The 27,680-nt window shown below is 37.2% G+C and overlaps 1 protein-coding gene across 3 annotated transcripts in view; it reads right to left on the bottom strand.

Annotated features, from left to right (window-relative positions):
* The window catches only part of VAV3 (vav guanine nucleotide exchange factor 3), a 439,950-nt gene that overhangs the window by 105,910 nt on the left and 306,360 nt on the right, over positions 1-27,680 (bottom strand). For all 3 annotated transcript variants that reach the window (XM_001372319.4, XM_056819156.1, XM_016429056.2), the window contains exon 19: positions 17,405-17,450. In XM_001372319.4, the coding sequence (XP_001372356.1) occupies positions 17,405-17,450 (46 nt within the window). The remainder of the gene's footprint in view (positions 1-17,404; positions 17,451-27,680) is intronic.

Below are 27,680 nucleotides of genomic sequence, written 5' to 3' on the forward strand. Positions count from 1 at the left end.
TATTATATATTAATTGATGCATATTATTTGTTAATTATTAATTATTTTGTTATGTATTAAATACATAATGAGAAGCCAGGACTCATTGGGAAACACCCTGATGTTGGGAAAGCCTGAAAGCAAAAGGAGAGGGTGACAGTGGAGATTGAGCTGGAGAGTGTCATGGAAGCAATGAACATGAACTTGGACAGACTTCAGGAGAGAATGGAAGATAGAAGGACCTAGCGAGCTATATTGTCATAGAGTTGGACATGAATGAATGACTAAACAGGAACAACAAACTCCAAAGGTTTCAGTTTCCTTATCTGTAAAATGAGGCCACTGAACTAGATGGCTTTAGAAGTCCCTTCCAGCTCTTTGTCTATGATCCTACAACTCTAATTCTCTACAGGTCTAGAGATGAAATGACTTACTTAAACTCACATAGGTAAAAAATGGCAATGAAGTCTAGAAGTCAGGTCTCCTGACTCAAAATCTGTTTACTTGTACCCATAATGAACATTGGCAACCTTGGACTCTGTCAAGCACATATTCATTCATTCACTATTTATTAAAACACCCACTATGTGCCAGGAACTATGCTGAGTCCTAGAGAGACAAAAAGAGGAAAGAGACAATCCCTGCCCTCGAGGAGCTTACAAACTTGATATCACACTCATGCTTAGTTCTGAGACTCAGGTTGTTTACATTTGTGTGCATACATATATGTGATGAGAGGCAGTACAGCATAATGGTTAGAGAGGGGGATCTTAGAGGCAGGAAGACTGGGAATCAAGTCCCACCTCTGACACTGAAGTCACAACCTCTCAATGCTGTAGTCAACTCTTTAAGACCATAACTTACAAAGAAGGTACCGACCCACATTGACAGAGGGAGTTTCCTCCTTCAGGAGCTCCCAATTGTAAAGAATTCACCATCTGGACAAGCTATAAAAGACAATAGTTACAACAATGAAGGGTTTTCTGGTTTATAAAGTTGTCATTTTATATACATCATCTCAGCTGATCCTCACAGCATCACCTTGGACTAGATACCATTAGACCCACTTTACAGATGCAGCAATGGTCTCAGGAATGTTGCAGGAGGTTGTTCAAGGTCACAGAGAATAGGAGAGACCAGATTCCAACCCAAGTCTCTAGACTTCAAGTTCAATGGTATTTCTACTATTTGCCATAGACTACAATTAGCAAATGCCTTTATCCATAAAGGAATAGAAAATGCCATTTAAGTGGTTTTTTTTCCCCATCTAAAAACAAATACTTCATTCAGAAGAAATTACCTAATAGGAGCTGTGACCATTGCTATCACAACAAAGGAAGCCCAAGCCATCTGTTTTCAATAACAATAATAATAATCAACAATACTATTTATATAATGTTTTTCAGATCAGAAAAGTGCTTTATATATGTTATCTCTTTTGATCCTTGCAACAACCCTGTGAGGTAGGTGCTATTAAAATTTATCCTGATTTTATAATGAACTGGAGGAATTCCATGTGAACTGGAATGACCTCTAGGAATTGATGCAGAGTGAGAGGAGCAGAACCAGGAGCACCTTGTACACAGAAATGGATACACTGTGGTACAACTGAATATAATGGACTTCTCCACTAGCAGCAATGCGATGATCCAGGACAATTCAGAGGGATTTATGAGAAGGAAAAGTATTCAGAGAAAGAACTGCGGGAGCAGAAAGCCAGAAGAAAAACAACTGCTTGATCACATGGGTTGATGGAGATATGATTGGGGCTGTAGACTCTAAGAGATCACCCTAGTGCAAATATCAATAATATGGAAATGGGTCTTGGTCAGTGATGCATGTAAAAGCCAGTAGAATTGCATGTTGACTATGAGGAGGGGGAAGGAGAGGAAGGAAAGAACATGAATCATGTAACCCTGGAAAAATATTCTAAATTAATTAACTAAATAAAATTCTTCAATTAAAAAAAAATGATCCCTATTTTACATGTGCATTTTACACAGTGGCTGAAAGAGCTTTTGGACTAGACCAGAGTTACATAGGAGGAGGAAGAGGAGGAGGAGGAGGAAGAGTTAGCAATGATAAAATCTTTTAAGGTTTAGAACATGATTTACCTATATTATTTCATTTGATCTTCATAACAGTCCTGATAAGTGGATGCTTGCCCCCCCCCAATTCTGAAGATCAGAATATTGTGGTTCAAAGGAGTTAAGCACAGGATAATGAGTAAATTTCTAAGGCAGAGATTTGAACTCCTCTTTCTAACTCCAAGTGCCACACTTTGTTCACCATGCCACAGAGTTGACTCTGTATCTCAGTACACAGTCACGTTCTAGAAATCATGAAGGTGGAAATGGTCTAGTCCAATCTGTTCATGAGCAGTCAGCCCCTCTACTATATCTTTGAAGAGTGGCCATTCTATCTCTGCTGGAAGACCTCCTCTGAAGGAGAACCTACTACTTCTGAGGCTGCCTATTTCACTCACAAAGAGTAGAAAACCTGCTTAGCATTTTATGACATAAAGACCTCATAATGACTTTAAAAAAAGCCACCTTTCCTTCTATCTTAGAATTAATACTGTATATTTGGTTCCAAGGCAGAAGAGTGGTAAGGGCTAGGCAATGGGAGTTAAATGACTTTCCTAGGGTCATACAGCTAGGAATTATTTGAGGTCACATTTGAACCAGAACCTCCTCTCTCTAGGCTTGGCTATCAATCCACTGAGTCAGCTAGCTGCTCTCCTTTTAATGACTTTTTGATTCAGCTCATAGGAAAAGAAATGAAGTTCATTCAGAATGACATAGGGACTCGGAACTATGTCATTTCAGAATCTGTAACAAAAATTGGGATGATTTATACTAGAGAGAATGAAGGTAGAACCTCATGACTCTTGCTTTAAAGAATCTGCAGGACTGTTATGAAGAAGAAACACATATCCTTATCTTATAAAGGCCCCGTAGGGGCAAAAGGTAGAACAACAAAGAGAGGCAGATTTCAGCTCAACATAAGGCAAAACTTCCAAATAATTAAAGTTATCCAAAAGTGGACTAGATTGCCGCAGGCAAGAGTGAGTTCCTCAGCAAGGGAGACTTCAGACACTACCCAGATGACCCTTTTTCAGAAATGTAAAGAGAATTTAGGATTGTAGAGAGTTCCTGCCCAGCCACAGTTTGGACAAGATGACCTCGAAGGTCTCCCCCAAAGCTGAACTTCTAATATTCAGTGAAATAATGGTAACTCATGGTGTCTAAGATTTCCTGCTCAGGATCTTCTACTAAATATTTAATTATGAAAAGCACATCCATTTGAATCCTCATTCATTTTTTTAGTATATAATTACAACATGCCCCTGATTGCCAGATGCTGAAAAAAAGCAACATTTGTGAAGCTCAGAGGAGCTTCTGAGTGTATAATAAACCACAACCTATTGTGTTTTTTTTTCTATTTAAATAATCGTGTGGCTGAGGATGCATCCTCCACTTCAAAGCATGCTGTGTGGATGTTGTTCTAATATTAACCTCACCCTCTGTCAGCTCCATTTCTCTTTGACAATACATCAGCAGTATATAAAAGGCAAACCTTGCAAAGCATGCATGAACCAGCTATGGACCAGCAAGGTGATGATTCTTGGCAAACTATGAATGAGGGTTTAAAATGGAAAAAACAAGACCTCCATCCACTCAAAGGATGATTAAGAAGGGACTGAAAGGAATGTTTTGAAAATCTGTCATAAAGGCCAAGGGAATGGGATAAGGATTCTCACAGCCACTGACCACAGGGGGCACAATTGTATCAGACTAAAAGCAAGTTTCCTCATCCCCATGTCTAATCCAGTCTTGTAAAGAAATCAGGAATGTTGAAAATCAGAACACGTTCCCCAGCATTCTTTCACAGCTCAGATTTTTCATTTGTCTGCAATGAATCTTAAACATTAAGCCTCTATTGTCCTATTTCCCCCAGTTCATCTTTTCAGGGGGAAATAATTCCTTCACTTTTATAATTATCCTCCCAATATTTAGATGATGGTGTAGTCAATGAAAAATTAGTTTCAGAGGTGGCAGAAAGAGGTTCATTTGATTTACAAATAGCATTTTCTTGTGTTATGCTACTTCTGAATTAAAAAGAAAAGGTTATTCATTTTTTTTAAAAAATCTTCAAGAAAAAAAGCACATCTTTCTGCTTTTGCTCTAAAATATGTATTTGGATTGCTACTTTCAAACATTCCAGGGTGCTATTTCCTTATCAGTGTTCTTTTATTCTTAGGGTAGAAGGAAAATCTATCGCTTGAGCAAACTGGCCCTATGTATCTATCAAACATAAACATAAAAAAGAAGCATAAGAAAAACATAAAAGAAGTTAACAATTCTATTTTTTAATAGGCATAGCACTTTAATGAAATTATTAGGTTAGGAAGAAAATCTAAATACGCAATGTAATTCATTAATTCATAATTCATAATTGTCAGTCAACAAGTATTTATTAAACATCTACTATATTGTTATTCAGTTGTTTCAATTGTCTCTGACTCTTTGTGACCCTGTTTGGGGTTTTCTTGGCAAAGATTCTAAATGGTTTGCATTTCTTTCTCTAACTCATTCTACATATGAGGAAACTGAGACAAACAAGGCTAAGTTACTTGCCCAAGGTCCTATAGCTAGTAAGTGTCTGAGGTCAGACTGGAAATTACTTTCTCCTGACTCTAAGCTCAGCACTCTATCCACTGAGCCACCTAACTCAAAACAAAACAAAACTACTATATGTTAGCATTCTTCAGAGGTAAGATTCCCCTACTATACCAGCTATAAAACTAGATACTAAAATGTTTGATTTGGAAGCCCAAAGGTGTCATGATTCAGAACCCGCCTCTACTACCTATAACCTGTATGACTTTGAGTTAATCATTTTCCTTTTCTGCTCCCTCATCTATAAAATGAAGACTGTCCAACATGATAACTTTTGTAGTTGCTTCAAGTTCATCAAATCCAATGAACAATATTCCCTTCTCTGACTCTTTTGATCTATGAGGTAGCAAGGTAGAGCAGTGAACAGTGCACTGGACCTGGAGTTAGGAAGACTTTAATTTAAATTCTCTTTAATTTAAATTCCAATTTGTTTAAATTCCAATTCTTCCCCAGCTTTGTGATCTGAGGCAAGTCATTTAACCTCTGTTTCCTCAGTTTCCTTAACTATAAAATAGGGATAATAGTACCTATTTTCCAAGGTTGTTGTGAGATAATATTGTAAATATATATGTATACAGTGAGTGCTATATAAATGTTAGCTCTTATTCTCATTACAATGATTATATACAATTAGACTACTCTGTGCACTCCCCACCCCACATGCCATTTCCTTCTCTAGTTCATTTGAGAGATGAGGAAACTGAGGCAAATGGAGTTAAGTAACCGTCCAGGGTCACCAAGTTTCTGAAACTGAATTTGACCTCAGGAAGACAAGCTTTCTTGTATCTAGTCTAGGTGCTTTGCCCACAACACCACCTAATTGCTCCCCAAAATCATAAGAGATCATATTTAAGTGCTTAGAGAGCTCATCATGAGTATACCTGGGGCAGTTAAGTGACTCAGTGGATAGTGAGCCCTAAAGACCTGGGTTCAAATCTTACCTCAAATATTGATTGGTCCCTTACTACTCTTTTGCCTTGGAACTGATTTTCTAAAACATAAATGATACTTAGAATTTATTCTAAGACATATTCTAACACAAAGAAAACTTATTAAAAATGTAAATGTTTAGAGAAAAATGGGAAAAATGGCACTTTCCAAGCTACCTGTAGGTTCTTTCATCCCTCTCCAAATAAGAGTTAAGCAAAGCACTTGAAGAACCATCTCAGAAAGGGTCTTGTGAGCAATTTAACATTATTTTATTCTTCCCTGTTATTATCATTAGTCCAAGTCACTTTAGTTTAGTAGGGGACTCATCTTCCTAAGCCTCTCATAGCTACTTGGTCTAACCTTTCAGCAATGGAGTACATGGAAATTGGCTGGATTTAAACAACCCCCTAGATGGTGATATTAAATACTGCACCAACTGAAGCTTCTATACATGCTCTATAAATACCAGTCAATGCTCCCATACTTGGAAAATGTTGATTTGGTTGAAAACAAGACAAGTGAACATTTAGGAGCCTAGCAAAAGCGCCAGGTGAAAAATAAGATAGATCCTCCAGCTCCCATAAACATAAACTAGACTTGGTGCAAGGCAATCTTTAAAGCCTCCGCATTAAAGTTTAATTGGTAACTTTGACCTTGAGTGCCACTTTCAGTAAAAATATTACAGCAAGGCTAGGATTTTCTTGAGATTTATGATCCTGTGTTCTTGAAAAGTGCCTGGTACTGCTGGACTCCTGAGATAATTGATCTGTCGTCTCATAAGAGCCTTGTTCTCTTTGCACCAGCATCTGTCTCAAAGCAAGGTACATAGGGATAGAAATGCCTACCTACATTTAAGAAAAGCAAAAAACAACAGCTACAACAAAAGACTCACGCAGTTGAGTCTTCAGAACATTATCATTTTGTCAAACGTAATTCAAGCTAAGAACCACCATCTTTCTCACAGAAGTTGTCCACTTATTTTTTTATTATTAGTTATTTTGTCTCTTCCTATCCCATCATTAGAATTTAAGATCCAAGAAGTCAGGGATTCTGTCTTAATTATACTTTTTCCTACAGTAGATGGCACATAGTTCTAGAATACAGAAGTTAATAATATTTTCTGAATTTAAATTCTTGAGTGCTAAGTATATCAGCGCTATATAACATATTGCTTATTTTGGAGTCAGAAGAAATGAGGTTCAAATGTTGGCTCTGCTCCTTAATACTTCTATGATCTGGGACAAGACAGATTCTCTAGAATTGATTTTCATTGTAAAATCAGATTAATTAGAAGATGGTGGTATTTCCTCCTAGCTCTAAATAATCTACTTATACATTTTCTATTCTTAAGGCTTTTAATCATCTTTTAAAAATCCAATTAAGATATCACTGCCTGGGGCAGCTAGGAAGCTCAGTATTTTTTCCTTTGATTGAGAGCCAGACCTAGAGACAGGAGGTCCTGTGTTCAAATTTGGCCTCTGACACTTCCTACCTGTGTGACCCTAGGAATGTCACTTACTCTCCTCTTGCCCTGCCCTTAGTGCTCTTCTATCATTCTAAGACAAAAGGTAAGGATTTTTCAAAGAAGGACTAAATTCTAAGTAATATCTAATTTAATTTAATATTAAATGTTTTAATGGTTTACTTTATTGTTTAAACATTTTTCTATAAACTGGTGATAAGCTACTGATAAAGAGATCAGATACTGGGTCTGCCCTAGAGAAATCTCTTGCCAAGCCTATATTATTTCATTTCAAGCAGGGAACAGACAAGTCAAATCAGCAAGCATGTATTAAGTACCTACTTCTATGGTAGGCACTGGGGATATAAACACAAGCTCAAAGAACTATAATCCCTGCTCTCAAGGAGTTTACAATCTAGTTGGGGAAGACTATAATAAAAGGAATCTGAAAAGCAGAAATGGAAGGTTAGAGGGGGAGGAAGGTACTGTCACATTATGGCTAAAATCCAGGAGAGTCAAGGGCATAGTTTAGAGAAGAATGAAGGCATAGTTGGATGGGTTATTTTCTTTAAAAAAGAAGTTCTAGAAGGAATCAGTCAGGAGGAGAAACAAAAGGAGTAGCAGTAGTGGGGGGAAGAATATCTTCAAGAGAAGCGATAGGCAAGATGATATTCAGCTTTCTTAAAGTACATTAGTAGAAATTTCAACAGAAGAGGCTAGTACATCCTTTGAGAAGAGTTGGAGTATAATAATGGCTTTGAGTCCCAAATTGAAACAAAGAGAGAAAAGTAACAGGACTCAATATTTTACGATGTAGAGATATAGAAGTGTGGTTAATATTCATCTGACTTTGTAAATTTTTGCAGTATGTTGTAGTACATAGCATGTTGGCCTTAAAAATGAGAATACTAGGATTTGAAACCCACTTCTGGTTCCACTGTATGGCAATGGTCAAGCCACTTGACCTCTCTGTCCTTCAGGATCCTCAGATGTAAAATGAGATAATCATTTCTGTAGTATTGACTTCAAAGGGTAGTTGTTAAGTTCAAACAAGAGGATATATGTAAAAAACTATGTCAAACTTGCTGCAGAATCCCAAGCACAACCAAAGACAGAAAGATGGCAAAATAGCACTTTTTTGATAGAGAACAGGAAACAAAATGGGTATCCATCAATTAAGGAAGAGTTGAACTTTGCCATGTGAATGTGATGGAATTTTACTGTGCGATAAGAAATGATGAAAATGAAGGATTGTGGGAAATGTTAAGAGATTTGCATAAGCTGATGAGCAAAGCAAACAAAGCCTGGACAATATTCAGAATGACTCCTCATGTCAATGAAAAGCTAACTGAAAGGAAGATGAACTTTGAATAACTGAAATACCAATAATGTTCCCAGAGAACAGATAAGGAAGTGCATTCTCCCTCTTCTTGGCAGAGAGGCAAAGGGTAGGAAAAGAAAACATGACTTAAAATATGTGACAGGATTCCCTATTTCCACTGTTTTTGATTAACGCTTTTCCCCTTTTTTATAAATGAGTGATCTATCCCTCACTGATGGTGGTGGGAGTGGGAGGGTTATCTCAACAAATGACTATGATGAAAATAATAAAAACAATAAAATACCAATATTGTTCTTTTAAAATTATTTTTGATTTGTTTGATGAAGTTCACACAGAAACAGTCCAGGGAAAAGCTACTTGACACCCTGCTCTTATTTTTCTTTGTTTAATGTTCTATGGATCACTGCGCAGGTGGATAAAATGACTATGTTTTTCAAATTCATATTTAAATATAAGTATTGATACATAAGATTCTTTCTGTAAACTTGCTGACAGCATCTTCTGTCAAACTCGTTCTGCTCCCACATCATTTTGATTTCCTCTGCTAGGTCTCTCTATTTTGAATGCTTTCTTGTTCCATGCGGTTTGGAGACTAGGAACATTTGGTAAAGTAACATCTATTAAAAAATGTTGTTCTCAAGGTTTTATGGATCAATGTTATATGTCGACAGTTTTGAGCAATCATTTGATCTGTGATGATTCTCCAGTTCTAGTACAGTTTATTTTATTGACTGACCTCGAGGATATTTTGAGATCTGTATTTGTAGTTTGGGGATTTGTTGCCTGTCAATCCAAGAACTATGGTGCTTCTAAGGTAAAATTCTAGCTAACAATGGCTTGTCACTAGCTGATACATGCTAAATTCTGTATCCTGCGGCACATATCTCTACATTTTTTTGCATAATCTGCATTGATCACTACATCCAAGACCTTTAAGAATAATTCTTTTGTTATATTTGTAATAATTTCTTTCATAATTGTAGTGACTTGACTTGGACCTGATTATTTGCCATCATAAATCCTTCTAGATCAGTAACCTCAGCATTATCCTGGTCTTCAGTCTCCCTCACCCCACATATCCAATCAGTTTGCCAAATCTTACCATTCCTACTTTCATAACATCTTTGGCATCTGTTTTCTATATATAATCATCACTTTAGTCCAAGTCCTTACCACCTCTCACCTAGATTATTGAAACAGCTCCCTAATTGGTCTCTCTGCCTCAGGTCTCTCCAGTCCATTCTAAACATGGCTGCCAAAAGGATTTTCTTTAAGCAGAGTTCTGAACAAGTAACTCCTAGATTATTGGAACAGTCCTCTAATAGGTCTCCCTGTTTCATGTCTATTCTACACATAGCTGCCAAAGGGATTTTCCTTAAGCACAGATCTGAAAATGTGATTCTCCTACTCAATCAGCTTCAGTACCTTCCTATTGTCTCTGGGAGAAAATACACAACTCTGCTGTTTAGATTTTAACATCCTATACAACCTTGTTCCAATTTGTCTTTTCAGCTTCATTGGACATTATTCCTTCTCTCAGACTCTGCCATCCTGCAGAATGGCCCTCCTTTCCATTCTTCACCCATGATATCCCATCATCCATCTCTGCACCTTTGCACAGATAGACCCACATGCCTAGATTGCAAACCCTCCTAACTCTGCCTCATAGAGTTCTTTTCTCTCTCTCTCCCTCTCTCTGTTTTTTTTTAAACCCTTTCTGTCTTAGAGTCAATATTGTGTATTGGTTCTAAGCAATGGATGTCAAGTGACTTGCCCAGGATCGCATAGCTAGGAAGTGTCTGAAGCCAGATTTGAACCTAGGACCTCCCATCTCTAGGGCCTCTCAATCCACTGAGCCACCCAGCTGTCCCCTTTTTTCTATCTTTAAGACACTATTTTCTACATAAAGACTTTTTGATTCCCCCAAAAGCTAATGTCATTCCTCCCAAATTATCTTGTATTTAAATATCTTGTGTTTTTTATGCTATATATGTATTATATGCACTCTTCATCTTCATTAAGCTGCTTGCAAGTAGGGACTGTTCAATCCTTTGCATCTCCAGTGCCTAGCAGAGTGTAGGTGCTAAATAAATACTGAAGGATAGACAAATTAATTGATTAAACAAATCCATCAGACTAATCCAGGTATTCAGTGGCCTCTATTGCCAGCTGAGTTGTTATGAATATCACCCATGCTAGGGTTTTGTTTTGTTTTTTAATTTCACTCTTGGATTTCATTATATTTCACAAATCCAAAGTCCTGTACCTCTTATCAGCCTTTACTATTGCATAATAAAATACTATCTGCTCACTTCAAAAGTATTTTTGACACTTCCTAGCTATATGAACCTGGGCAAGCTCCATTGATGAGCTCTTATCATTCTTCTGCCTTGGAACCAATACCTAGTATTGATTCTAAGATGGAAGGTAAGGATTTTAAATATATATATATATATATATATATATATATATATGTGTGTGTGTGTGTGTGTGTGTGTGTGTGTATGTGTGTATGTGTGTGTGTTACCTATTAATCATGTGCACCCACCAAGAATGTCTATCAATCCTCTTCCTTTTTGTCAAGAAAGCGTTAACCATCCTTACTTCCCTAATTCCCTCCTTCCTTTTTTCCATCTTTTCTTCTTTACTTCTTTCCTTCCTTCCTACCTTTTTCAAAACCCTTTCTTTCTGTCTTATTAACAACTCTAAGACAAGAAGGCAAGGGTTAGCCAATTGGGGTTAAGTGACTTGCCCAGGGTCATACTGCTAGGAAGTGTTGGAGGCCAGGTCTGAACTCTGGCCCTTCCTAACTCTATCTACTCTGCTACCTAGCCACCCGAGAAATGTTCATCTTTCCATAGCTGCCTTTAGGTGATTGGCCTTATGTTCTGTTGACAATGAAAGACATTTTTGTGAGGATATATTTCAAATCTGCTATGGTTAATTTTAAAGTTCTGAAAGTGTACATTAAAACTGGAATTGCACAGGTGTTCAATGGCTTCACTGTATGTTTCTTTCCATCCAGCTTTCACCTGTAAGGCATGTTTGGTGTTAAAGCATCACCACCCCTGAGACCAGCATTTGAAACAGTGCTCATCAGTCCATGTAGCCAAGCCTGGCTAAGCTTGAAAAGTGAGATGGGATGGAAAGGATTTCTGTGTGGCAAAGGCAATGATGACAAATAACATTTAATTAAACACAGTGCTGGCTTTCTGGGAAAATAACTGCAGTCAACATGGTATATAGCAATCAGAAAATGATGGGTTCATTTTGAATACAGCGATGTTAAATGCCGGTAAGGTACTGAGCCTAGGAAGCAAATCTTCATGTCTTTTATATGTTACTCCAATTCTGAGTGTCTTCCCTGTGGACACAGTTCCTGTATTACAGAGCATTAATTGCCATGAAAGGAATCAATCCCTAATTTATTCTTCTTGTCATATCAGATTTCCATAGTGGTTTTCCTTGCATAGGATATACCCAATTAGTATTTCTTGTGAATTTAGAAACATCAAAAAAAATGTAAAGTCTGAAACCAAAGAAATGATCATTTTCAAGTAAACACAACTCTCAGCTACATTGTCATCATCACACTAATCTTTGCCAGAACATCTCATGCTTTTGACAAATATAAAAATATGTTTTATATGACTGTTCATGTATAATTTATATCAAATTGGTTATCTTCCCAATTAGGGGGGAGGGCAAGGAAGGGAGAGAATTTTGAACTCAAATTTTTAAAAAGCAAATGTTAAAAATTGGTTTTACATGTGGGTTGAAAAAAGAAAATGTTTTTTTAAAAGAATGCCTTTAAAGGCTCTATGTACATTTTCTCATCATGTTCCCTCATTTGACTCTCACTGTGCCCTTGGAAGATAAGGGAGCAATGAGACCCCTTAGGGCGGTTGATCTTATGTTTTGTTGACAATGAAAGGCATTTTCACAAGGATATTTTTCAAATCTACTTAAGTATCTTGGGCGCTTTTAAAAATTAACTTCATATTTATGCTGTACGTATTTTTATATATACTCTTCCACATTAGAACATAAACTGCTTCCAGGCAGGGACTGGTTCATCTCCAGTTCCTAGCATAGTGTAGGTGCTAAATAAATACAGAAGGATGGATGGATCGATTGCATGAAAAATTCCACCAAACCAAGACAGTTATTTGGTCACTGATATTGCTGGCTGGGCTGGATATCACCCCTATATAATGAGCAATACTTCTTACAAGGAGTATAGAAATTAAAAAGGGGCAATATTTCAACTCTATTTATATTGGGCAGCAAGGTGGTACAGTGGATAGATTGTCAGGCTTGGAGTCAGGAAGGCTCATCTTCCTAAGTTCAAATCTGGCCTCAGACACTTACTAGCTATGTGACAGTGGGCAGTCACCTGAGTAAAAAAAAAATAAAATTGAGGGTTTGCCTCAATTTTGTCATCTGTCAAATGAACTGTAGAAGGTTCTAGTATTTTTGACAAGAAAACCCCAAATGGGGTCATGAAAGAATTGACATGATTTAAGATGACTGAACGACAACAGAAAATCTTAATATAGAAGATCCAGAAAAGATGCAAATTACATAGTATTATTTTTACTTATAATTTAAGTCAGAACAGGTATTCTTTAGTGTTTAACTTAATCCAAATAATGTTTTACAGGAATTCCAGACAAGGCATTTTTTTCTGTTAATGACGCGAGAAACAAACTTGGGCGTCAGATGAAATGTGTTTACAATTCTATAAAGCTCCTAAGTGAACATGCTTTATGGATATTTGATTATATCTTCTTTCTCATATTACAAGCATACCCTTGCTTTATGAAATCTATTTGTTCCTAAAAAGTTGGCAAGACAAGAAATTCCTTCTTATTCATATCACATATTCCTGCTTATACATTACTGGATTAAAAAATTAATTCCAGGGTGGGGAGGGGGCAGCTGGATGGCTCAGTAGATTGAGAGCCAGAGCCAGACTCAGAGATGGGAGGTCCTAGGTTCAAATCTGACATCAAACACATCCTAGATGTGTGACCCCGGGCAAGTCACTTAAAACCCATTGCCTACCCTTACCATTCTTCTGCCTTGGAACTAATATACTGTATTGAGCCTAAGATAGAAAGTAAGGGTTTAAAACAATTAATTCCTAGGAGAAAATATGGAAATGAAAACTTTTTTAATTCTACAAATTAGAATATTATTGAAATAAAATATTTTATCTTTAATATTCTTAATACCAATGCTACTATAAAATATAAATATAATGTCTGACAGTGTCACTCCCTGCTCAAGAAACGTCAATGGTTCTTTGTTGCCTCTAGGATAAAATACCGGCTCCTCTGTCTACTATTAAAAGTCCAACACAATCTAGCTTCAACCTATCTTTCCAGACTGATCTATAAGTCCCCCTCATATACTCTACATTCCAGGACAAAATGACCCATTTCCTGTCACCTGTACATGACATTCCACTGTACTCTACCTACTTTTGTACAGGTTGCCCTCCATGCATGAAATTCACACCTTCTGCTTCTTCAAAACTCTAACTCCCACCAGAGTTCCCCTCAGATGGCACCGCTTACATGAGACCTTTCCTGATCACTCACAAATCTTATAATAATAACAGCTAATATTTGCAGAGCATTTTAAGATTTTTGATGAGCTTTAAAAATTGTACTTCATTTTATCTTCACAGCAACCCTGTGGGGTTAGGTGCTATTATTATACCCATTTACAGTTGAGGAAACTGAGGCAGATAGAATCAGCGACTTTTCTGAGATCAAATAACTAGTAATTACCTGAGGCAAGATTTGAAGTCAGGTCTACCTGAGTCTACACCCAGGACTCTTACCCAGTAGCCTACTGCTTTCTCTCTCGGAAATTACTTTGTATTTACTTTTTATATATTTTGAGTTTATTTACCTAAATATATGTTGTCAAATACTGCCAAATGTAAAAGCAGGACCTACTCGACTTTCTCTTTGTCTCTTTTCCACTTAGCACAATATGTGGCACATATCAGGCATTTCATGAATACTGATTAAGATGGAAATGCTAATAAGTCTTCTATCACGTTTACTACATTCCAGACACTGTGCTAGGTGCTTTACAATTATTATCCCATTTGATACTTATGACAAACCTTGGAGGTAGATGTTATTCTTAAGCCCTTTTAGAGAAACTGAGGCAAATGGATGTTAAGTGACTTGCTCTGGGTCACGTAGCTAGTTACTGTCTAAGGCTCCACTGGAACTTGTCTTCCTAATTCCAAATGCAGGGCTCTATTTGACTGAGTCACCTAGCTGCCTCATAACAGAGCTGAGGTCAATATATTCCAGAACCCGTAATCTTATGAGATATATAGACACATACACATGCACACATGTATGTACACACATAGATGCATATTTATATATCTTAGATGAGTCTTTTCACTCCTGAACACAGGCTACAGCCAGCACAGCAGAGACAAAAACATTCACTTCCTTTCTCTTGGAATAAGATCATCCAAAGTAAGTATTTCTTTTTAAAGCCAATGTAATTAACTGTAAACCCATCACATATTGTCTTTTCTAAAGGAGTTTTCCTTGGATTAAAGGATGCAAAAAGTAGCTAATATTGTAACAATAGTTTTCATTTGCGGGGTAGGAGAAAGTTTACAAAGTTTACTTAGCTCTGAAATCAACCCTGAGGGGCAGATACTGTAGCATTTGTTATTGCCATTTTACAGATTAGAAAAGTAAGGTTCTGAAGGGAACAGTGTGATTTTCAGAGAATCCCACAGCTAGGGAGGATCTTGGCTCAAATTCCAGTATTCTTTACATTGAACAAGTCAAGTCAACAAGCATTAATCAAGTGACTATTATTTTCCAGGTACCATACTAACTAACCAGTGGAGATATGAAGGAGAAGGAAGGAGGGAGGGGAGGTTGTGAAAACTGTCCATTCCCTGCAGAAAGTCAAAAATTAGGAGCATTAAAGGCAATTAGGCCAAATAGTGGATAGAAAACCTGAGTTCAAATTCAGTCAGACATTTGCTAGCTGTGTGATGCTAGGAAAATAGTCTTAGTCTCCTCAACTGTAAAATGGGAATAATAACAGTACCTACCTCTCAGAGTTATTATGAGGATCAAATGAAACAATATTTATAAAGTATTTTATATACTACCTGGCACATATTAAATGCAATTATTATTATTGTCATTATCATAGTTAGTATTTACATAGCACTTTTAAATTGTAAAGCACTTTGCATAAATTGTTTCATTTGCTCCTTGCAACAGCTCTGAAAGGAAAGTTTCTTTCTTCCTCCTTCTTTTCTTTCTTTCATTCTCTTTCTTTTTCTTCCTTTTTTCCTTCCTTTCTTTCTTCCTTCCTTTCTTATCTATATGGCAGAAGGGAAAGGGTTGGGCAGATTGAATTAAGTGATTGTCCCAGGGTCACACAGCTAAGAAGTGCCTCAGTCCAGATTTGAACCCAGGTTCTCCGGACTTCCATTCCTGGAGCTCTAACCACTGTACATCTAGCTGCCCTGGTAAATATTATTTTCTTCCCTTCACAGATAAGGAAACTAAGACCCAAGGGAAGCTAAGTGATTTGCCTAGGTTCACACAGTTAGTGAGTGTCTGAGACTAGATTCCAACTCAGGTCTTCCTGACTTCAGATTCAGTATTTTATCCACTTCACCACCTAGCAGCTGTAATAAATAGTTCTGCTTTATTAGAACTATTCCAACAGGGAGGTAGATTTATATAGAGTCCATTCATTTGTTGTTCAAATTCACCAGACTCTGGTTATCCTTGTAACACTTTTACATTCTTGAGCATCAAGTCACCATGAAAACCACCAGTTCCTAATTGATAATCTGTATAACATCAGATTTCCATGGTGAATCCCTTGAACAAAACACACTTGCTTATAGCACTGTCTTGTGAAAGTCAGATACATTAAAAAAATAACAACAAACTAACTAACCTTACAAGAACATTGGCCATGATTTCTCCCAGAATCAAAAACTTTAAACTCATCCCAGAATACAAGTGAGGCAACCTCTGACCAGAGGCAATAAAGCTCCCATAAATCCTCTAAGACAACTCATAAACTCTGACATGAATAATCTGGGTGTGGTTTGTTTAAAAGCTGTAACTCTTTGAAAGCTTCAGTTTATAGCCAAGTGAACACTGGTAATAATGAAAAGAAGAGGGGAAAAAAGAATGCGAAAAACCACCACAAAGAACCTCCAACCACAGAATCTTTCTTTCCAGTAAAAATAGTCCCAAACACCTCTTATCCTCCAATTACTACCACACAACCTTGAGCAGTAGCTTACATAAACTTTGCCTGTAATGCTCTCTGCATTGGCATATCAAATCTTTGATAATTAAAGTATAAAATGAACAACATTTTAAAAACCATCAGTGTATAGCAATGATAAGAAAAAAATTTCAGTGTTCAATGGAAGAATTATTTTTTAAAAATGATTATTTTTCAAGCAAATAATTGGTCTCCAGAGGGGATATTTGTATATTTCTGTACAAAGCTTCTTAGAATGTTTTTTAAAGAATATTAGTCAAAATGAATGATGCCATAACAAAATACTATACAGAGCATAAAGAGAAAACAATAATCTCTCTCTGGAGGTGGTCAGGCTGTCCATTTCATTTGGTTTCTGATTTTTCTTAAGAATTGCAAACTTGTGAATTTTGATTGTTTTGGACCCCAGTAGAAAAGGACCACAGAGCTGTCAGGATGAAACTGGAACCTGATTCGATAAGGATATGTTCAGTTCCAGCACTGATTATAAAGAATTTAGCATCAGGAGCATGTTAGTCAAGCCATCTTGACCTTGACCTTGATAGCATCCTAGTCTTTTGATTGATAGATGCTTAAAACTTTCTTCTCTGATTACCAGAACAGGTAGTATTCTGGGAGCTCAAAAGTTGCCTAACTCTGAAAGACAACTTTTGAAATTTAACTTTATTTATCACTAAAGAAAACCATGGAACAAACCTGGATCCACTTGTCTGGGGGGTCTTCGAAGTCCATTACGTGGTTTCTGTGAAATGAAAAGAAAAAAAAAAGATCAAAGGCATCTGTCAGGTAGTTTCTGAGATTTTAAACTATCATGATTTAGAAGGCAGAACAAATAGCAGAAATACTTCAACTGACGAGAATAATATTAAGTGCGTATGTGTATTGTTGTCTTAAAGCTTCCTTTCAGCATATTTAACTTCCTCTCCCCACCCCTCCATATTATGTTCTAAATGGCATTTATACTTTTTTTTTTTTTCTGGGAGAATTGGCAATCAAGTAATATCACCTTTTAGCTTGCAATCTTTAGCTTTAGTTTAAGCACTCATTAGCTGTGGGACCCTGGGTAAGTCACTTACCCCATTTGCCTCAGTTTCTTCAACAGTAAAATGAGCTGGGAAAGGAGTAACAAGGCACTCCAGTATCTCTGACAAGAAAATCCCAAAGAAGGTCAAAAAGAGTTGGATTTGACTAAATAACAATAGTTTGCCATCACTATCTTTATAATTTTCTTCACATCTGATTTCCTTTATAGGTTTGCAAATATAGTGATTGATATTTTCATATATCTATATATGCTTATAGGTTTGTGTATATATATGTATATATGTATACATACATATATATATGTATACATACATATATATATATATATCCCCCTGTAGACTGTAACCTACTTAAGAGCAGGAACTGCTTTGCTTTTGTTCTAAGTATGTTCAGCATTCGGCATGATTGCCTAGAATATAGCAAGTAGATACTTAATATATACTTGCTAGCTTGATTTAATTATAATACTAATGATAGCTAACCCTAAGGTTTGTAAGAACTTCGTTATATTATCACATTCGATCCTCAATCCAACCCAGTAAAATGGTGCTATTAATCTATTAATATCCATATTTTTATGGATGAGGTCACTGAAAAAGGTTAAGTGACTTACCCAAGTAACAAAGATAGAGAGTATATACATATATATATATATATGTATATATATATATGTGTGTGTGTGTGTGTGTATGTCATATATGACATATATATGTGTTAAGATTCAAACTCAGGTCTTTGATCCTCTACCCACTCAATCACCTGAATACTGCAGCCAATATTGAAGATATATGGGGATGACTACTGATATAACAACTATAAAAATTACAATGACTTCTACTACTACTACAACTACCACCACCACCACCAATGGCATATATCTCACCCTTTAAAACTTACTAAGCACTTTAAAAAATAGACTCTCATTCGACTATAGGGAACAGGACCACAATGCCTTTTTCTTTCTGGATGAATTTGATGAATGAGGTAGGTGAGAAGTCAGCACATGTTCATACTAATTATCACCACAATAACCCCTTTATCTCTGTGTCTATTTAATTGAACCTTGGAACAAAACACAATGTTTTAAATATTAGCCAATACTCATGGGAGGCAGTCATAGCATCTTGGATAGAGAGCTGCCCTTGTTATCTAGTAAATCTCAGATCAAGTCTTAATTCTAATATCTATTGGTTGTGTGACTCTGAGCAAGTAGCTTAACCTTTAGTGCCTACAGACAAGTCTCTTAGATTTCCTAGGTCCCAAAGCAAGTGCTAACCTGTACTGTTAAAAGGGTTTCCTAACAAGGCAGTTCCTTATACAAAAATGACTTCATAGATAAGATGCAAAATGAAAGAAAGAGAAGGAGGAGTAGAAGGGAAGAGGACAGAAAAGGAGAGGAAAGGGACAGAGACAGAGACATAGAGAGAAAAACAGACAGAGAAGGAGGAAGGGAGGAAGGGAAGGGGAGGGGAAGGGGAAGGGGAAGAGAAAGGGAAAGGGAAAGGGAAAGGGAAAGGGAAAGGGAAAGGGGAAGGGAAAGGGAAAGGGAAAGGGAAAGGGAAAGGGAAAGGGAAAGGGGAAGGGGAAGGGGAAGGGAAAGGGAAAGGGAAAGGGAAAGGGAAAGGGAAAGGGAAAGGGAAAGGGAAAGGGAAAGGGAAAGGGAAAGGGAAAGGGAAAGGGAAAGGGAAAGGGAAAGGGAAAGGGAAAGGGAAAGGGAAAGGGGAAGGGGAAGGGGAAGGGGAAGGGGAAGGGGAAGGGGAAGGGGAAGGGGAAGGGGAAGGGGAAGGGGAAGGGGAAGGGGAAGGGGAAGGGGAAGGGGAAGGGGAAGGGGAAGGGAAGGGAAGGGAAGGGAAGGGAAGGGAAGGGAAGGGAAGGGAAGGGAAGGGAAGGGAAGGGAAGGGAAGGGAAGGGAAGGGGAAGGGAAGGGAAGGGAAGGGAAGGGAAGGAAGGATCTTGTACCTGAAAAATGAAAGGAAAACATTAGAGACTTATACAAGTGAATTGCTTTTGGCCACAAATTAATACAAAGGAAAGAGCAGGAGTTTGAGTCAAGGACCTGCATTAAAATCCTCCACTACCATTTACTACCTGTATAACCTTGGACAAACCATTTAATCTCTCAGAGTATCAATTTCCTCATCCATAAAGAGCAACAGTCAAATGAGATGAACTCAAAGATCCTTCTCGAATCTAAATCTACCAACAATTTCCTTGAAGGAAGCTTCCCATTTGACCACATTAGAATGATGACTTGAGGAAGAACTTCAGTGAGAAGATAGGACAATTGTATTACTAAAGGGCTAAAATTAATTCTACTTAAGGGTTATTAATATCCTCTATTGAAAACATTTTTGCATTCATGTCCTTTCCAGTAGACTAGAAAAAAATGCTGAGTCTAAGAATGTCACATTATAGACATTTTCTATGAAACCTATCAAAAAGGAAATTCAATTACTTTTAGAGAATAATATCTGTATCTAATTTAGCTATCTAGAGCATAGGCATTGACTGGCTTCTTGCTATAAAGTTTTTAGACATTATACCTAGTAGGAAAAAAAAAGAGAGATGATGTAAAAATATGAATTGGGGTTGGTAGTGACTGTATTTATTGCCCAGTTTAACTAGAGAAGTACCAGCTTAATTGTCATTTAAATCAGCCAATCAAAAATCATTTAAGTGATTTCAAGTCACTTAACTTTGCCTCTGATTCCTAATTTGTAAAATGATCTGAAGAAGAAATAGCAAACCACTACAGTATTTTTGCCAAGAAAACTCCAAATAAGGTCACAAAGAGCCAGTCATGGCTGAAAAACAACTGAACAACAATAAAAATGTTTCAGGAGTTGTGGTGAGCTGTGGGAATACAAAGAAAGGCAAAAATACACCTGCAAGAAGCTTATATTCTAATGATTATATTCTAATGGAGGAAACAATCCCTAAATTGCTAAATATATGATACCAATAGAAGGCATTGGCAGCAGGGACACTTCCTAAAGAAGGTGGGATTTGGGCTGAGTCTTGAAAGTAGACAGGGAAACTAAGAGGTGAAGGTGAGAGAACAGACAATTCTGGCCTATGGGACAGTTAGTATCAAGGTACGGACAGGAGAAATGGACTGACATTTCAGGAAAGTGGAGAGGATAGATAAATTATAGCATGTGTTAGGAGGAGAATTTAAGAAGGGGCCAGAGGATGAAGAGCCAGAGTTTATACTCGATTTTGAAGGTATCAGATAGCCATAGGAGCTCACTAAGCAGGATGGGTGATGTGGTAATGCTGATGCCTTTAAAAAAAAATTAAAATATACCTTAGCAATGAATTGGAAGATGAATCTCAGTGAGGAAAGACTTGAGGTATAGAGACAACAGAAGACTATTGCAATAACTCAGACAAGAGTTAACAAAGTCTGAAATAAGGTGGTGGCTTTGTGAGTGGAGAGGAGAGAATATGTATGGGATATGTTGTAAAAGCAGAAGTTACAAGATTTGTCAATGGATTGGACATGGGAGATGAGAGTAATAACAGAAGAAGACACTAAGATCCTGAGCCTGGCTATCTAAGAGGATAAGTGTGCTCTCAATAACAACAGGAAAGTTGGAAAGAGGTAAAGGTGGTGAGGGAAAAGAGGATAGTGAGTTTTGTTTTGGATACATGGAGTTTGGGAAACCCATGAGATATCTACTTGGAGATATCCAAGAGGTAGTTGATGATGTGTGATTCTCATTCCATAGAGAAGACAGGATTATAAATATAGATCTATGAACTGAGATGGTCAATGAACCTAAGGGAGATGATGAGATTCACCAATGAGAGAGCAGTGAATAAAGAGAACAGAATGTCCAGGACAGAACTTTGGAGGACAAACACACTTGTTAGCTATGGCTCAGATGAAGAATATAGAAAGAGAATAGCATCACAAAAACCTAAAGAAAATAAAATATCTAGGAAAAGAGTCAAGGAGTAGTGAAAAAATGGCTGCAGGAAGATGAGAACTGAGAAAGAAAGATTAGATTTGACCCAATTTCCATCTCCTACTACGTCAGAATTGGTGAAAATTAAATCTTTTAAATGAAAGGGTAATTAGAAAAGAGAAGGAAAATGGAACCCTCATCCCCTGCTTCTCTCTGCATCCTACATTATTTCACCTCCCTCTTAATTTGTAGCAATAGTCATTACCAGTCTTCAGCTGCTATGTGGAAATGTTCAAGGAGTAACATAATTGGGTTCAATCCATCCTAGAGTCTTTACAAGAAGATCACTTTAAAATCCTCACCTTGTCAAACTATGGAACAGGCTTCTTGAGTTTAAGGTCAACTTTGATCCTTCCCCTTTAAAAAAGTATGTAATATAGGAACCATGGACCATGTCCAGATTGGTCATAAATCCAATGCATTGTGGATCCTCAAGTAGAGATTTCGACATTAAATATTTCACTAGGATAAGGAAGGTTAAAATCCACATAAACTGCAAGTGTACTGCAATTATGTCATTGGTTCAACAGCTATTGGTTTTGTCTAATGAAATATCACTCTCTGCCAATCAGTGACCCTGGGAACAGTGGTTGCCCTCCAGCAATCTGTAGTAGCCAAGTTGCACTTTATTCACCATTGCCAACAGAAAGTAGAAGCAACCTTTCTCTTGGACCCTTCAGGCCAGGATTCTTAGAGAGGTCAAGATGAGTTAGTTTTTGTTTATGTCTTTGTTTTTTTCCTTAATAATCAGAGGAGGACTTACTTTTTTTTTTAATTAAAGAAAAACAAACAAAAACAAAACAACTCTTATCTCCTGTCTTAGAATGAATTCTAAGACATAAGAACAGCAAGGGCAAGGCAATTGAGGTTAAGTGACTTGCCCAGGGTCACACACAGACACTTAATGTCAGAGGCCTGATTTGAATCCAGGTCCTTCCAATTTTAAGCCTAGGGTTATATCCACTGTGCTCAATCTAGCTGACCCTGACCACTTACAATTCTAAAAATGCTTAGGTTCCCAAACACCAGGATGACTTCTGCTGAACTTATTTAAAGCCCTCTGAAAAAGTGTTCTCCAACTTTGCCACTCCCTGATTTTCCTGCCCTTTTCTGATAAAATCTTGTCCCCTCCCACTCACCTAAGCCCAGAACATTGGCTAACATTCCTGTAACTCTGGGATTCTATCTATGGTGGGGCCAAAGGGAAAGAAAGCACTGTGCCAAATCAGAAAAGCTTCTGTTGCCTTAAAATTCCCTGCCAAGGCAGTATTTGAAGAGATTTTCACTTTCTTGAGGCAGACCTATGTATTCTGTGTGGGAGTTTTCCCTGAAGAGAAGAGATTCAATTCTGCTTGAAGCTCTGAGATTTTTACTTGATTTTTAATGGCTACCTTGCTTCCCACTCACTTATGTATATTTCTTCTCCTTTTTGCCTCTCTGCAAGGCCAAGATTTCACTTATCTCTCACTCTCCTTTTTCTTGAGTACCTGTGTGTGTGTTTGAACTTTAAATTTTACCTTTCAATTCTACTCTTTTAAAAAGTCGATCAATTTTCAGTAACGATTTAGTCAGATTTCATCCATCCACCCCCAGACTCTTGGATCCAATTTTCATAGGAACATGGAGTGTTCCTTCAATACCTCTGCCTTTCCAGAAGGCAAATTGCCTCCAAGACTAGTTAGTTTATGACTGTCAAATATAACAGCTATTAAATACACTGTGAGTTATTAAATTCAGGACAAGTTTGTACTCACAGAGCAAGCCATATGATGAGCACGTTTAGCTTTCTGACTACAATTTTTAGCCTAACTGCCTTCACTTTTAGGATACAGAGGGAGGAAGAAGGCCAACTTCTGGATTTCTGAAGTTGTTTTGTGTTTCATTAGCAAAAGCAACTTTTTATGTAAAAAAGCACTTGGAATAGCAAAAGGGATTGGTTTATTTAATGTGTGACACTAACAAATTATTTGAACTAAATTAAACTGCTTTATGAAATATAGTAGAAAATGTGCTATTGTGTATGAGGAGGACCCCAGTTTGAATCCTGCCTCTACTAAATGTGTGATATAAAGCAAGTCACTGAACATACTTGGGCTTCTTTTTCATCATCTACTAAATAGGGAACAGCTAGGTAACTCTGTGGATAGAGCAACAAGTTTGAAGTTGGAGGGATCTGGATTCAAATCTGACCTCAGATAACTTTCTAGCTATGTGATCCTGGGCAAGTCACTTAAACTGATTACTTACACCTTGCCACTCTTCTGCCTTAGAATTGATACTAAGATAGAGGGTAAGGGTGTTAAAAAATCTATTAAATAAGTAATAAATTCAAAACAGTGGACTTGGAATCAGGAAAATTGGGGATCAAATCCAAATTTTGACATTATTATTTTTGTAGTCATTGGAAATACATTTAAGCTCATGTTTCCTCATCTATAAAATGGGCACATTTATACAAATATTTTCACAAATGTGGTATTTGCACCAAAGGAATACTCTGAGCTTTAAATGAGGTAATTGATTTATATAAAATAATTTGGAAACTGCAAAGTATTATGCAAGCATCAGCTACTGTTATTGTTATTGTTATTATTACTATAAATATGCTATTTCATTTTATGGAGCCTAGGAACTGGGTGGTGATTGTAGTGTAGTCATCATCTAATTCCTAGTTAACCTTACAGGATAGTCTTGGGAAAATTAGGAGGGTCCTGAGATGAATCTATGTGGCTGTTGTAGAACCAGGTGTGCTTTTCCTTTGACCCCACCTTCATTCCTGTGATGAGTGAGTGGGCATTTAAGGGGGAGGGAGGTAGAGTGTAGAAATACCTGAGTGAAGTTAAGATTCTTTGAAAATTATGAACTACTTATTTCTTCCTTTTCTGGGCATAGATCCACTTGTTTTTCATCACTTAATTAGAACATACTTTAAAAAAATTCTTACCTTCCCTCTTAGAATCAATATTGTGTATTAGTTCCAAGGCAAAAAAGCAGTAAGGACTAGGCAATGGGGGTTAAGTGACTTGCCCAGGGTCCCACAGCTAGGAAGTATCTGAGGCCAGACTTGAACCCAGGACCTCCCATCTCAAGGCCTGGTTATCAGTCCACTGAGCCACCCAGCTGCCCCTGAACACACTTTCTTTTAAGAAAAAAGTCTCAGAGGTCAAATTTCTGACATGTGGGGGTAGAGTCAAGGTATATATCCCTAATAGAATAAGCCAGTCCAAGAAAACATCAATAACTCAATAGAGGTTTGGTGGAAAATTAAAAGAATGGATCAAAACCCTACTATATTATCATCTCATGCTGCCCTATTCCTGGTAGCTTTGACCAAAATAATAACCTATCTCTTAGAGGTTCTACAGTAAGTCTAAAAGCTTCTTCCTCATTGGAGAAATATTGAAGAAGTTTATAGATGAATTCCAATGAGCATAATTGTAGACAGAAAGTTAAATGTACCCTTTTGGGAGTATGGACAGCATGAATATTCCAGAGGAGGTTATGAGTTCTCTATCAGTGGGATGATGGACTGGAGCTTTCAGTGCCTGCCACTTAGGAAATAATAATTCAAGTGTCAAGCAACAAGTATTTATGATAGGCTTTCAATGTGCCAGACATGCTGCTAAATGTGGAAATAATAAAAACAAAATAAAACAAACAAACAAGAAAACTGTCCCTGCCCTCCAGGACTTCACATTCTGATGGAGACAACACTAGGCTACTTCATATTTATTCATATGTACGCAGAGTGACAAAATAATCTTGGAGGGGAAGGAAGATTTCACAACTCAGAGGGACCAAAGAAAGCCTTCCTACAGAATGTGGCGTTGAACTTGAGTTTTGATTCTAACAGTATCACATTGCTGATACACTTTAAATCTTGAGAGATTAGGATGATTTCAGATTCAGTAAGAGAGAGAAAGTGCTATCAATAAGGGATCCATACCAGTCTGTACCAAGGGTAAGAGTGCAGGGCTTCTTCTATCAATACCCTTTGTACTTCTTGCTAAACTTTTCAAAAATTCAGATAAAATGTGTAATTTGAGAATATATCAAAAGGCTACCTTACCAAGGTATATAACATCAATTGTGAAATAGCTTCACACTTACATGTCCTTTTGACTTTAAGGAAGGCACTTACATTTTTCTTGGCCTCAGTCTCCTTATTTATAAATTGAGTTGGACTAAACTGATTTTTGTCTCAGATGCCAATGAAGACTATAGTTCATTACAGAGAAATTACTTTGGGGGGGCAGCTAGGTAGACCACTGGAGAGAGTGCCAGGCCTAGAGGTGGGAGGACCTGGGTTCAAATCTGACCTCAGACATTTCCTAGTTATGTGACTCTGGGTAACTCATTAAACCAATTGCCACTCTTCTGTCTTAGAATTAATGCTAAGACAGAAGGTAAGGGGTTAAAAGGGCAAGAGGGTGTTTGTACAAATAAGTTACTTATATATATATATGGTATGTATACATATACAACTAGATGTCACAACATATTAATCATTAAACTTGGAGTAAGGAAAATCTGGATTTGAAACCTGTGATAGATATTTACTAGCTTTGTGAGCCTGGACAAGTCACTTAACCTCTTACAGACTTAAATTTCTTCATCTGTAAAATAATAGCACCTACCTTCCAGGACTGTTTTGAGGATCAAACAAACAAAGCATTTTGCAAACACTTTATAAATGCTAGCCATCATCATCATCATCATCATCTTATTCTTATTATTATCATTATCTTAGCTAAGAAGAGCATTCACTTTTAAGATTTCAAATTTGTGGATTTGGGGTTCCCCTATTTACTCCCATCTTAAATTTCATTTTAACTGTTAGTTTTGTCTTTTTTATTGTTGTCATTTTTTGCTTGTTTGTTTCCTGTTCTTATTACACTCTTTAGACTTGGAGTGAAGTTAGAGTTTTAAATGCTCATGAAAACCTGCCCCATTGCCCAGTGACTTCTGTTTTCCTCACACAAACTTGGACATGACATGAGCAGTTTATTTCTAACCAGCATCAGAAATTAGAAGACTCTACCTTCAGTCAAGTAACTCATGAAAACTTCTTGGTGATAAATGTTTAGCCATGTTTAGAGTTTGTATAGTTTTAATAGATCATCACATGATGTGGTCAAGGTCGTTGAGGCACGATAATTAATCTCCGTGCGTTTAAGTAGTAAAAGCACCAGTGGCATGAAACTAGATCTCTAGACAAACAAAGGGACAGAACTTTCAATACCCACAAGTGGTTTACCATGATATAGCATCCACCTTCCTACTTGCAGACGGTAACCTCATCCATTCCCATAAACTTCCCAGTATGTGTACTGTCTCCCTACTGAATAATGGGGATAATAATAACCCTTCTGGGACTGGGATATGTTTGTTTGTTGGGAGGATTGGGTCAGTGGATTTAATAGCAGAATGATTTTCTCCATGTGCAAGTTGACTTTTCTAAAACTCAGTACCCTGTCGAATTTTGTTTGCAATTGATCTATTTTGAGTCGGAGAATCAATCTATAGACTTGGAAAGCAATGTTTTCACAATCATTCACTCCAGCTCTTTTCAGTACAGATGGGGAAACAGGCTCAGAAAGGTCGAAGCAGCTTGCCTGAGATATTATGGAAATTATTTGCATGCTCCTCTGAGAGAGTCAGAAAATGAATACAAGCTCTTTAAAGGCAAGAATGGTTTCATTTTTCCCCCATGTCAACAATAACTAGCATATTACTTTGCATATTCCTTTCCTTTCATTTTTTTTTGGAGGGGGATATAGGTGGGTACTAGGAATGGGTTATTCCTGTGATTTCATTGATGTAGAGCAATAGTTCTCAAATGTTTTCAATTTCCTGACCTTTTCACATTCTAAAAGGTTACCGAAGACCCTAAAGAACTTCTGTTCCTATTAGTTATATCTTTCAATAGAGAGTAGAAATTAAAATGTCTAAGTTTT

This window comes from Monodelphis domestica, chromosome 2 (genome assembly GCF_027887165.1).
Source record: "Monodelphis domestica isolate mMonDom1 chromosome 2, mMonDom1.pri, whole genome shotgun sequence".
NCBI classification, from domain to species: domain Eukaryota; kingdom Metazoa; phylum Chordata; class Mammalia; order Didelphimorphia; family Didelphidae; genus Monodelphis; species Monodelphis domestica.